Source organism: Leucopleurus acutus, assembly GCF_964270905.1.
Source record: "Leucopleurus acutus genome assembly, chromosome: 5".
In the NCBI taxonomy this organism is placed as follows: domain Eukaryota; kingdom Metazoa; phylum Chordata; class Mammalia; order Artiodactyla; family Delphinidae; genus Leucopleurus; species Leucopleurus acutus.
Window position 1 is genome coordinate 143,535,402 of NC_139147.1, and position 13,732 is coordinate 143,549,133.

The window sequence follows — 13,732 nt, forward strand, 5'->3', positions numbered from 1 at the left end:
CTCACAGACATAGAGAACAGACTGGTGGTTGCCAAGGGGGAGGGGGGGTGGGAGAGGGATGGATTGGGAGTTTGGGTTTAACAGATGCAAACTATTCTATATAGTATGGATAAACAACAAGGTCGTACTGTACAGCACAGGGAACTATATTCAATAACCTGTGACAAACCATAATGGAAAAGAATATGAAAAAGAAGGTGTGTGTGTGTGCATATATATATATGCACACACACACACATATATATAAATAAATATATAAAACTGAGTCACTGTTGTACAGCAGTAATTAACACAACATCGCAACTCAACTACACTTCAATAAATTTTAAAAAGTGTATTTGCTTGAACTATAAAATCAAAACACAATTTATTGTGTTGTAGAGAAAAAAATACCAAAGCATATATATCTATAGTTATCTATTATCAAATTATAATACATTTACTCTCCAGGAAAGCTTAACTATAGTTAGAAAAATAACTGGCTCTAACATCAGTTTTAGTATCTCCTCAACTTGAACATTCCTACCAAAGTATCTGTATTCATGAAACATGTAGTACAACGGCAGCCCACACACAGGACTAGAATTCTATAGGATTACAACCCTGTGTTACAACCCTGCAACTCGGTAGAAGGGAACACTGAGTGTACAAGTCAATCTTGCCTGTGTTACTAATCCACTGCACTGTTTAGACAGGCCCTTCTCCGGGCTTGAGCTTCCTCAGGGAAAAGTGAGGAGTCTGGATTAAATGATCTCTAACAACCCCCCCACCCCCAAATTCATGACACCGTGTTCTCTAGTCCTCCCTTAATCCGAGGCACTTCTTTTCCTTCTAAAGTGATCAAAACATCAGATGTAACTTCTTGTTCATCTTGAGAATGTGATTTCCAGCAAAGGACCTACTTTAAAAAAACAACACTGCAACAGAAAGCAGACGGTCTGTAAAGCTGCTCAGGACGCCAAGGTATAGCGCCTGTTAGATGGTAAGCAATGACAGCAGGGGCTCACCGACCAGCCGGTGGTTCTGCAGCCTGGTGCAGGTGTCCCCTGAGCGCTGTGCGCTCACCCCGGGGTCACCGCAGACTGAGGGCTCTTACAATAAGATCCCAGGATCACTTGGAGGGTTGTTTCTGATCCAGTAAGTCTGAGGTGGCGACTGAGAATTTAAATTTCTAGCAGTCTCTAGGTGATACTGATGCCACTGGTTCACAGATAAAGAACACTTTTGAAACCACTGCCCTAAGCATTTGTATTTTAGATTTGTATCTTGTAAAGGTTTTAAGAGAGGCTTATTATTAATTTTTACAAAATATAAATGGTCTAGTTTTGGTATCATATATTTGGATTCTGAAATTTGTTTTGATCGAGATAAATGAAAAACCCTGCAAATTAATTACAATTTTTCAGCTGGAAAGAAAACAAAAAAAGATCTCCGATGACTGCTTTATAAAGGGCAGCTAATATGACTGCCAGTTTATTCACGGGGTTTGTACTGTCACAGCCCGTCTCTGCCTCAGTTACTTTTGCCTTACTGGTTTACTCACTATGCCGTACACATTACTGAGAATTGCTTTGTCTCATACCTTCTGTACTATTGCCAAACTTGTCTGTATCATAAAATATCTATTAACGTGTGACAGGTACCCTGAGGTTGAAACTCTCAAGGAACACACTTAAGAAAAGTGTGCAACTGCTTTTCTCTTCAGTAGTTCAACTCTGTAAAAATACAGGACATTTGAACTTTCTGCTTAAAGCCACAGTAAAAATTAGAATGTTTCCTTTTCCTAGATAAAGTACATTCAGTTTATCTCTATTGCCATCTTTAACAAGACTGCTTGTCAAGCTCCAGTTTTTCTCATGAAGAGTATTGTTCCACTTATCATCCAAATGCTTACCGTGACAAAACCAGACACTTCGAGACAGGAAGGAGACAAGGCTGTCCAATTTCACGTATTTGGCCACTCTACGATGCTATGATTAACTTAACAGTTTCAGAATTCCAGAAAATTTTCTAATATTCGAGACGTATTAATAAATTTAGATGCACAAGCTACCTTTAAGTGTAACTTTTTAGCAAGAAGGTGATCCTCAGCAGAGTTGGACTACAATTAAAAAGAAAACATAAGACCTTTGTTTCAGAATTCCAGTACATATTTCACAACGCATGTAAACGTGCTAGTGAGTTGCACAGGGTGAGGATGTCTGAGAACGTACTTTTCTGGCCGGGAGAGCTGAGAACTCGCTCTGCAGAACGTGACAAAAAGCATTTAGGGAGTGGGGCCGTGGTCGTCTTCGTCACCGCATCCCTTGCGGTGCACACAAACACTTCATAAATGTTCACTAAGTTTAACTGGAGAGGTTACATGGAACAAACACACACACACACTCTTGATACAGTGTATACACACTGAATAATCCCAGTTACATAGTTTCAAAGTCAAGAATAAACATTTTATTCAATGAGGTAGATAAAAATACTCAAAAGTAAACTCAAAAGTAAAGCATTTTCAGAAGTGTCCACATATTATGGATCTATAATGTATCTTTGAATTTATGCAGTGTTAACTGTTTTCATAATTCTTGTCTATTCAAGTGGTTTTCAATGTTTAGCATACTTATGATTTTTATTTAGCCAAAGTAATCACTAAAAAGATATAACGCAAAATAATTCATTTTATTTCTTAAATGCATACGTATTTACAGTCATAAAAATTTTCATGCTCTATAACTTATGAAATACTACACTTTCACGTTTATTAAAAATTAAAAAATCTTAGGAAATCTATTTCAATTACTTACGGAGAAATTAATGCCAGAATGATCAGAAACTGTCAAGTTACTATTATTAGCTTAAGATGTCATCATAATCACGAATAGCATTTAATCACGAATACCTTCATTTTACTTTTAAAACCATACTTACGACTTTTAGGTTAAAATCTCATAGTGGGGCAGTAAGACTTCACTCCAAATCAGAGTCACATATGGAAGGAAGCTTTTAATTCAAGGTTTCATTAGGGTCCACAGTAAAAAGATACATTTTCATGAGGGTTAACACGATGGATAGCCAACAAGGAAATATGCTAGTAGGGGGTAGAACACTGCCATCTAAGCATGCACGGAACCAACAGACTACTTTAGAACATGCTATGTCCTTGATTATTGCCAGCTTTTCTATAAAGTTCAGGTTCTCAAAGGTCACTGAATTTTATAATTATCTCCAAACAATTTTCTTCAGGGTCATTTAAGCTTTGTCTAAACAGCTGGGTGTGTTGCCAAGCAACAACACCATCTCCTCTGCTTAATTCTGCTTCCAAAATAACTTCAGTGGCACCAGAAAAATCATGATAGGAGCGAAGAATTTTATCTGTTGGAGAAAAAAAAAATTAACACTTTGCTTTTGGTAAGAACATAAAGAGGTAGTTTCGGAATGCATTTGACATACCTGCCTTATAGGTAAAAATCAACCCTTAAAAAATAAATACAAATTATTCTTTATGGAGGAAATGTGTCCTCTGAAAAAAGAAATGATGTTTTCTCCTTCCATCTGTGTTTCACAATGAAAAACATCAGCCCTACTATTAATAATGAGGTTAAACTACAGGTTTTAATTTTTTTTTTTTACTGCAACAGTATGAATAACTCTAGGCTAAGGAAAACTCTTAACTACATCTCAGATAAGCACAATCACCCTTCAGAGTGCTGAACACACACTTCACGATTACTTCTCCCGTCAAATGCTTACCGCCCACCAGCTCTACTTGTGCTGCATCAGATCTCAATTTCCACTGTACTGTTCCTGTCTCAAAGGTCTGGCTACTTGTCCTAATGGAAATGTTATCTACGTTGAGGCCAACTGACCCACATTCAAACTTCCAGGAAATGTAAGCATAAGACGATCCTTCCTTTCGGGTTAAATACACCTATAAAGTAGGTGGGAGAAAAGGAACTGTCAGAGATAATCAAACAGTGTAGAAAAACACATATAGTCAAAGTCTTATTGCCACAGGAACTATGCACAAATGGTTATTTAAAACATAACTTTTCCCCACTGAAAAGATTTTTACTGCTAACAATTTTTCATTTTATTAGCAATCTTTGCGATAGCGTCTTTTGCTATGGATGTAAGGTATTATTTGAATACAGGTGCCTCAATACGTAGAGCCCTAAGGCTGCATGCTAACCAAAATTTTGGTAAATCATATTCTCTTTTAAATTACCAACTCCAGCTATTTATTTATTTTTTATTAATTTTTTACATTTATTTATTTGTTTATTTTTGGCTGCGTTGGGTCTTTGTTGCTGCACGTGGGTTTTCTGTGGCTGCATCCAGTGGGGGCTACTCTGTTGCGGTGTGCGGGCTTCTCATTGCGGTGGCTTCTCGTTGCGGAACACGGGCTTCAGTAGTTGCAGCACGTGGGCTCAGTAGCTGTGGCTCGCAGGCTCTAAAGCACAGGCTCAGTAGTTGTGGCTCACGGGCCTAGTTGCTCCGCGGCATGTGGGAATCTTCCTGGACCAGGGCTCGAACCCGTGTCCCCTGCATTGGCAGACGGATTCTTAACCACTTCACCACCAGGGAAGTCCCCAGTCCAGCTATTTAAAATGAACTTTATGATGAATCCTGCTGAAAATGAAGTCTTTTTAAATGCAATTATTCCTTAATGTATCTTCTTTTCTAAGCCTGGGTTTTCAGATAAGCTTTCCTAGAATGAGATGGGCCATATCCTCTAAATCAAGCAAATACCTCAGTCAGTGCTAAGCAACGGGAAAGGTTTACAAGGCTAAAAGTCCATGCTCCCCGCAAGCCTCTCTAAACAGGATGCTGCCCAGGCCTTCACCGTCAGTGCTGTGACCACCGTCAATGTCCTCCCTAAGACGTCCAGACCGACCGCTGCCTCCAGTCCAGCTCCCTTCACAGTTTCATCCACACTCTTCAAATGTGCTGACGTGAAAACTGAACGTCCACAGCCCTGGCCCACTCACCCAGGCTTGAACCCCTGAGAACCTGACTCTTTTGTCATTTATCCCTAATGTCCAAACTCCCACAATAATCCATGCATTTCTTTGAAATAAGTCTTGAAAAAAAAAAAAACGAAAACCACTTTCCTTTGGTCTTACTGCACTTAACACTTCGGTCATGACGTTACACTCATCTTTCTGCAACTGCCAAATTCATGTTTTTAACATCCCACTGCCTCCTATGGTTTGCTGGTCTAGAACGTACAGCAAGTACCTGCCTCTTGCATGACATCCAAACTCGCAGTTTTCATGGTCCTTCACAAGTGCATCCCGCCTTGAACTGCCAATACTCCGTGACCCAAATATAACTGTTTTATTTCAGGTGTGCTTGTATTATCTAACTTAACCAAATCATAAACGCTCTGGGGGCACAGGCTCTGGATTTATGGGGTTTAATAAACAGTATTTAAGTACTAGAAACTTGCGTGCGCACACACATACGTTCTTTCAGAAACAGCTAATCTACTTCTCACGGGCAAGTAGCTGGCAGCACCGCATGAAACACACCTGCCATGGAAATGTCCAATTCCTTCCTGTTCTAGCCCTCAGCCATCAAGTAAAACGTCAGTCGCTGCTAGCATGCTGTTGATACGCTATTCTGCTCGGCAACCTCTACCTAGTTTTCCTCCAGGTTAAATATGCTGGCTAATTTGAGTTTTTAGAATCAGTGAGCTGGAGACAATGAAACCGTTAAACAATCACTCTCCAGGGAAGATGACTTAAAACTCCTTAGACCAGAAACACATAAAGCGCCTGCTGCTGTCCTGCACAACCATCCCAGCTGTCTGCACGGTCGCCTGCCCCACTCAGGTCCCGGGTACCTCACTCTAGCACCTCGGATGCGTGTGTGCCTCCTGCTCGCTCCCCCGAGAGCTGTGTGCATGGAGAGCCTGGGCTCAGGGCTGCAGCAAAGCTGTCAGGGAGCTGTTAGTCTCACCAACACTAAACTCCTGGGCACCTAGGGATTATCCATAATGTAATTACTCCTCCAGAGAGGAGGCTGGTAAAGGGGGCTACCTGGGAAAGAAGAGCCAGACAGAGGGGTCACTGGAAGAAAGGTGGTGGGAAGAAACTGAAAGACAGGGGGCAAATATATTTATGTCTCAAAACCTGTCTTCTGTGTCTTGTGTGTTTTCAGAGCTCAGTGGCTTCAAATGCCCCCCTAAAAGTGTGGGCATATAAAATACGATAGGCTGAAGTCAAGCTAACTTCAAAGTTCTAGTTTACCCCCAAGAACTGCCTTAATTATATCACGTGAGTCTAGGCCAAAATTTTTTTCTTATTCTTCTTTCTTAAAGCTTCTAATTTTGAGATATGATAGAAAAGTCTTACAGGTACACATGGAAAAGCAATACCTGATCACAGTAGAAAGTGAAGACAATCTAATTAGAACTGTTTTTAACTGTCACAGAAGGCTTATAATGGCTGTTGAACATGTCTGAAAATTGCTTTTTCTAAGACTTACACTTTTCAGTCCTGAAGGCATCAGTTTTTACAACTCTAAAACGTTAAAGGATAGGGTGAAATTCATCATTGAATTCTTAGATGCTTAAATCTTTAAGCATACTGTGAGAAAATAAAAGTTCTCTTAGGCTAAAGAAACAGCGTATGGAGATAAAGTAGACCCTATTTATATTGAAAATTCATGTCATCTTTTGGACGCAACATACTCTGTCTGTAGCACTTTAACCAACTTATTTAACTCAGCATTTTTAGAGACTGTAGGATGTTACTATGGTAACTGAGTACACTATGTATACTCAGTTCCATAGTACGCTATGTATATACTCAGTTTGGCACTTTGAAATGTACCAAAACATCAGGATTTACATAAACCTCCAACTGTGGTCCTGTCTAGGTGTGAAACCAACAGAACCGGTAATTATAATTTATTTAGGAGAAAAAAATACTTTATAACTTCTCAAACAGGCAACTGTTTGCTCTAAAGGGGAAAAAAAGCATTTTTGTAACTGTTGATCGTTCCGAACTTCCTGATTTACCTTCAACAAACGTTTTGCCTGTTGGCTTTTTAAATTTGTACGTGATCCACCCTGGCCCCTCTCTGGCATCTGTAGGCAACGAAAGCACATCACACACAACCTGTGGGGAGGAATGAGACCAGTGCATCTGTGGCTTCAGATCTAAGTTATACTGCTTGCCATGCACCCTGCTGAAACGGGTCCTGCGGGTTGTGGCTGCGACCACTACTCTCAAGACTGTGAACAATCTGCACATCAGCTTCTTTCCGTATTTCACATTCTTGGGAAGATCTGCACTTAAAGATTTTCTCATCACATGAGAAACATGCCAGGCTGGTTAGCCGGCTGTTATGGTTTCCTGGAGGTTCAGTTTGCACTGCACTGTTTGAAGCTGCTCTTCAGTACACACTTAAAATTCTCATTCTGCCACGGCTGCTGAGATGAACTCTGAGTTCACGGTGCAGTCAGTCATTCCTACAGATATCCAGCAGAGCAGCTGTATTTCAAGAAACCCTAATCGAATGCTAGTAAGCTGCTCTGGCTCATGAATCTTATTTTTGGTTATTCCAATTTTTCAACTGAGGTCCAATGTGAACACTGTCAGTTCCCACTGTATTTACATCTTTCCAGACTATGCTTCCTACTTATTCCATCTTTAGCCTCTGGATGGCCAGTGTGATGATGGCCCTCCTTTGCCTGAACTCCTGCAAGGTTTCCTATTGCATAAGTGCAAGGTCATCAAAGTCCCTGGGGCATGACAACCATTCACCCCTCCGGCCTTATTCCCCGCTGCTCTCCCCGCGTTCCCGACTGCTTCCTCTTCTCTGAAGGTGCGGGTGTTTCCCGCTTCTGTGCGTGTGCACACTGTTTCTCATGCCCCTCTCTGAGAAACTCCCCTCTGCCGCCCCCTCGGATATCATTTCTTCTGCAAGCCTCCGGCGTGAGGTGCAGCGGCTCTTCCTCGTGTGTCACACACGGGCCCATGTCCTTCCAGCGCCCACCTTGCTGACCGAAACAGCTGGTCCACGTGTCTTCCTCCTACACAGGCCTAGCTCACCTTGGGTGCGCCTCATTACTCACCACTAGGCCCTAAGTGCCGAGCACAGAGTATGACAGGGTGCACGGCTGCCGAATGGCTGAGGGGGTCAATTCCTGACATCACGCCGTGCGCCCGAAAGGGCTAACGTGACTCTAGTGGCATTGAGAATGACAAAACTGCTCAAAACTGCAAAGTACTGAGGAACATCCACGGGGCACAGTCTGAATGAACAGAGCTCCTGTGGTGCTCGACGTAGCCCTCGGGTGCCGCAGAATTTATGCCGTACACACTCAAGCGCTCGTTCTCACATCCACCCGTCTTTATTATTAAACATTTGCTACGTATCAGGCACTATGCTAGACATGTGAATACTGAGAGCACCGAAGTGAGTAGGAAAAGACAAGGTCTCTGCCCGGGCAATGTTTACAGTCCGGTAGGAGAGAGACAATCTGTTCTCACACACGTGCGTAGAATAAACTTCAGGAAGGGGAGGGGCATGATGCCACGAGTCAATACAGGGTAAAAGGAACCAGCCGGCCGGGACTGGACGGAATGAGGCTTACACAGGTCCTAAGGGTAAGAATAAGTTAGTCTCACAGAAAGGAAAGAAACGAGGTTCCGCGGGGAGGGGGGCAAGGCAGGGCAGTGCATGCAGAGAGCCAGGGGGCAGCCTGGTGGTGCAAGGCGAGGGCCAGACTCAGGAGACCGGAGCTGCTTCTCACCCTGAGAGCACTCAGTAACGAACGGGGTTCTGACAATGTTCTCCATGCTGTAGCCAGAAAAACATCTTTGAAGGGACCAGGGCAATGCAGGGAGACTAGTCAGGAAGCCACTAACATCACTTTTATCAGGGTGTTACTACTTGCTTCCTAAAAAGGAGACTCTTGATTGAGCTTTTTATGTTCCCTTCAGATCCAGACACCACTGAACAGTGTCTTTGCTAAGGAGTAAAATTCAGAGTCTCTGTGCTCCCGGGAGGCTGCCACTGTGAGAGCGTAAGGTTCTGTTCTAATCACCCACAGACGGGCTGCACGGGACCTGCCGTGACTCCAGCGTGGCGATTACTGAGTGGAATGCGCCTCTAGTTTTAGCCGAGTTAGAGAATCCCTAGCAGGGGGCGCCCTCGAACAGAACGACGAGAGATTGATTTAGGCGAAAAATTCATGTTTTAAATGGCGACATGTGACTTTGGAGTGATTAGTCTCTACAAGTGTAGTTAGAATTCCAGCATTCTTCTTAATTTACTAATTAAGTATTTTAACCGGGAATGGATTCATTTAGCTTTTTGAAAAATGGCGCCCCTCGTAAAAGCATACGAAGGCACAAACTTTGTTTCAGTAGGCTCTTGTTTCATACTTAATGGCCCTCACACCTCACCTGCCTTACGTAAAGCCTTCTCACACAACACCCCGGCTCCGGCCACGACCGTCCACTCAGAGATCTGGAAGCGAGCCCTGCCCTGCACGCTCCGGCCCTGCCTCGCGAGCACCTACTCCGCTCTCCGCGCGCAGCCCCAGAGGCGCCCGCGCTGTGGCGCTCTGCCAGCCTCCCGCAGTCCCCATGGCAACGCGCTGGCGTCCTTGTTACAGCGCCCTGCGTCGTGGCTGCTCACGCTTCCTGGGCTGTGAGGGCCGACACCGGTGGCACCTTCACCTGCGCGTCCTCGCGGTGAGAGCTGTGCCGGTTACAGCAGGCGCTCGGTGCGCGTGTGCCGATGAGCAAACGCGGGAGCAGGACGCGAGCATGCCACACACTAGCCCTGCTCCTCGGCACAGTGCTGTCTTCTCCATCAGGCCGGGGGTCAGGGCGCGAGGCATGCCTTGTCTCCAGTTCAGCACACGCTAGTCCTTGGGTAAATGCCATGTCTGTCCTCTCCTGCTTTCTGTTCAGAGCAATTCTTCAGGTAAGGATGGTTTTCCAGAAGAAGCTCATCCTCTCTCATCAGCGAGAAGAGTCAATTACAGATACACATATCTTGAAGTTTTAAATTTTATCTTGTATTACATTTTATGCCCTTCCTTAACTAAGGGAGAGAATTCCTCCATCTACAATCTCAATGAGCCTACAAATCATTCTTGGCTTAATACAAAAAGATGGTCAAAATAAGCACCAAGGTAAGTTTAGAACAAAAACCTATGGGGGGGTGGTGGTGGTGGTGGAAGAAAGCAGGGACCTTATCTTTGGATGTCCTCTGTACTCTGATTAATGGCTGGTACAGTGATAAGCATGTAGTAGATGCTCATGAACACCAGCAGCTGTTCATCTGTGACTCACCTGCTAAATCTACTATGTCTTACAAGTGAACAGCTTCTCACTTCAGGGGGCAAGTTAAAACTGCCTATGAGCTCATTCACTCCAGTGAAACCCATCGATAATATGGTCAGACCTACTGAGGTCATGTGAGTTGCTCTGAGCTTGTTTTTGGTGTGTGCCTAAGGGGGAGGGCAGTCTAAAAGCAAAGCCTCTCATTCCAGACAACAAGTGACAACAACGTACAAGTTGGTATAATGAACTACTACAGTCACACCATCCATTTCTCCCTTTATCTTTAGGAAACAGAGAAGAAATAACCAATATCGCCGCTCAATCATCGACATTCTTATGAAACAGAAGCGTGTTAGATGGTTAGCTCTTGGGACTTTGGACTAAATGGGTTACAGTCCCTAAGAGGCTGCCCGTAGCAGGCAATCAGTACACATCTATGAAGGAAGTGGATAACAGTATACTCTACATATTCATGCAAAAACTAGTCACATGAGTTGGTCATACACTTGATTATTTTTCCCCATGAAAGAATTAAATTCGGCCTCTTTGATGAAAATGGATACTTTCTTGATATAAACAGAGATTTCGAATGGACATTTCATTAAACAGAGAGCAGGATCTTCTTTTACAACTTTAAGCATTACTAAAAGTAATTTTGATATCCGTTTTCACATTATGCACAGCTGAAAAATGAAGCCAATCTATATTTGTTTAAACAACGACTGAAGTTTTAAACAGCTTCATGCATTACATTACCATGTTCCAGTCTGTTTCAACTTTTCTGAATATGGATTCCATTCTCCACACACCATTCTCCCATCCAGAAATGGTTTGGTTATTACTTGAAATGCGGACATAATGATTTTTTACTATATTATAGCAAAGGTGGAGCTGTTTAGAAATCTTCTCGTTTTCAGAGGGGATGAACAGGGTTTCTTTACTCTTAAAAAGAAAGCAGAATTAGCTTTTCAACATAATAGAAAACAGATACATAGAGAGGTACTGCTATGGATAGTGGTTAAGAGATTCCTTCAACTTGAAAATGAAAAACTGGTGCCATTGGAAAATCTGGAAAATATTTTACAGATTAAATATGAACAGGATGATGCTGACGTAGCACCAAACATTACTAGACAGAAAACAAGAAATATAAACTGTAGCTGACTTACACTTTTCGGATTTTGTGTCAACATGACTTCATTTCCACCACCATGTCTTAACTGGATGCTGCAATCCTCTCCTACAGCTGATTTCCCAGCTTTCAACTCTTCACCTCTCCACACAGTCATCAACGTGATTGTTAAAAATGTAACTTGGGACACATCACTTTTTTTTTTTTTGGCTGCACCACGTGGCATGGGGGACCTTAGTTCCCCGACCAGGAATCGAACCCACGGCCCCTGCAGTGGAAGTGTGGAGTCTCAACCACTGGACCCCCAGGGAAGTCCCTCACCTTCCTGCTTAACTGGCTCCACTGACCTCTCACTGCACAGGAACGCCACACCTCTACCAGGGCTACCAGGGCCCACGTGGCTTGTCCTGTGCTCCTTCTCCAACCAGATCCCACGGCACCCTTCTCTGCGGTCTCTTCACCAGCACCGTGTTACTTCTTCTTTAGTTCCTCACAAAGGCCCAGCTGCTTCCTGCCATGGGGCCGTGACACATGCTGTTCCCTCCGTCTGGAATGCTGTTCCTTCTACTCTCCAGCTACGTGATTCTTTCTCACCCTTCAGGCCTCAGCCTAAAGCCGTTTCACCAGGGTCCTTTCTTGATGCCCGAAGAGAGGACAGTGCCTGGGAGGTATAGCTGGAAACAATCTTCCGCACATGTGAAATTGCTACAAGAACTCCTGTTTCACCTTAAAATTCCAGGCAAATTTTGCATTCTATTACAAAATAAATGTTTATTTTAATGTAAAACAGGCGCCTGAAATCACCAGTTGAATCTCAGGTTTGAGGAAGAGGAGGTATTTGTCCCACGCCTGTCTGTGGCACCGACACAACATCCCCTCCCGCTCAGATGTGAGCATAGCAGCGTGTGGTGTGCGGGGCTGGGCTGCCCTGTGCACTGCAGGCTGCTTGGCAGCATCCCTGGCCTCTCACCCACCAGATGCCAGTGGTACTGCCCCTCACAGCTGGAACCCCCAAAATGTCCCTGGACATTACAGATGGCTCCTGGAAGGCAGTCATCCACTGTTGAGAACCACTGCTCTAGTCTGTATCAACCTCTTGCTTCTAACTAATCAATTTACTAATCAATCAAGATAGTAGGTGATGCTTTCCTGTTAAACATTGGGAACTAGGTAGTACACAATGTAAAAACTTCAAATGTACAAGGATCAATAAGTAGAATATAAAACATCTTAGAGATGGAAAGAGAAAAATATTTATAAATGTATAAACAAGATAATTCCCTAGCAGAACCTGGATAAGGTTAAAAAAAAAAAAAAGGGCAGTTTATTATTTTTAGGAGGTGATTTTCTAACTATGAATTAGTACACTACACTTTAAAACGAGCACGTAACAATACTTCTCAATTATTCTCTTCTCTATCAAAGATATTTCAGAGTGCTGATATAACCCAGGTGGAATTAAAATATTACCATTTTACCAAGGATAACTAATTACCAAAGGGAAAAGAAAAATATACGTTACTGAATATATCATATTTCATAATTTCTTTAAAATATAAGATTAAGACAAAACTTCTCTTTATGAAAATATCACCAATGTTTCCTTCTTTTTTCCAACCGATTTCAAGATATAGTTCCCTAATTTTTTAGGACTGACTTTTAAAACAAACATCTATTTGTAAAGAGGAAAATGATTTTTTAAATCCACGGCCCTAATATGGTCTCCAATAATTGAGAAATTTTAAAAATGTTCATCAGGGAAAACAATCCAGGCATAGGACCCAATTCATATTTTTAAAGTTTAATCAATGTATATGCCATGCAAGAGGAAGTGCACTCATCCACAAAAAGAAAAAGAAGCGAAGACCTAAATACCCCCATTTTAAACTGAACACAGCTGTGAATTACATTAGCTCTTTTCAATTGGCTTCATTTAGATTTAGACTTGTAACTTGCACTGCATCAGCAGTGATCTGAATTATTTGTTGAAATTAGATCTTGTAATTCTATAGCTGAACCAACACTTCTAACTGCCAGCTAAAGATGATGGGATAAATTTAAGAGTAAACAAAGTTTACTAGAGATAATTCTCCCCTTCGGGACATATTCCTTTATTAGAGAAATGAGGTGTAACTGGCAAATTTAGAAAAAGTAGATGTAAAACTTTGTGTGGAGCTGTCTGATACTTCTACTGTGACGGATTATTTTCCCTTCAAGCATTTTTCATTGCTTATCTTCTTAGACGTTTATATTAAATACTTTCTAGTGAGTCAACTTTAAGCTCCCTAAGAGCAAAGGA

General features: G+C 42.5%; 1 protein-coding gene across 4 annotated transcripts in view; it reads right to left on the reverse strand.

The window, feature by feature from the left end:
* Positions 1-2,422: 2,422 nt before the first annotated feature.
* NGLY1 (N-glycanase 1) overlaps positions 2,423-13,732 on the reverse strand; it is a gene marked incomplete at its 5' end in the record, with an annotated part of 62,494 nt that continues 51,184 nt past the window's right edge. For 2 of the 4 annotated variants that reach the window (XM_082840483.1, XM_082840484.1), the window contains 3 exons: positions 2,424-3,366; positions 3,745-3,922; positions 11,058-11,243. In XM_082840483.1, coding sequence (XP_082696609.1) covers positions 3,191-3,366; positions 3,745-3,922; positions 11,058-11,243 — 540 coding nt within the window. In that variant the 3' untranslated portion in view covers positions 2,424-3,190. Of the gene's footprint in view, positions 3,367-3,744; positions 3,923-11,057; positions 11,244-13,732 lie in introns of all 4 variants that reach the window. The other 2 variants (XM_082840482.1, XM_082840485.1) reach the window with 2 other exon arrangements.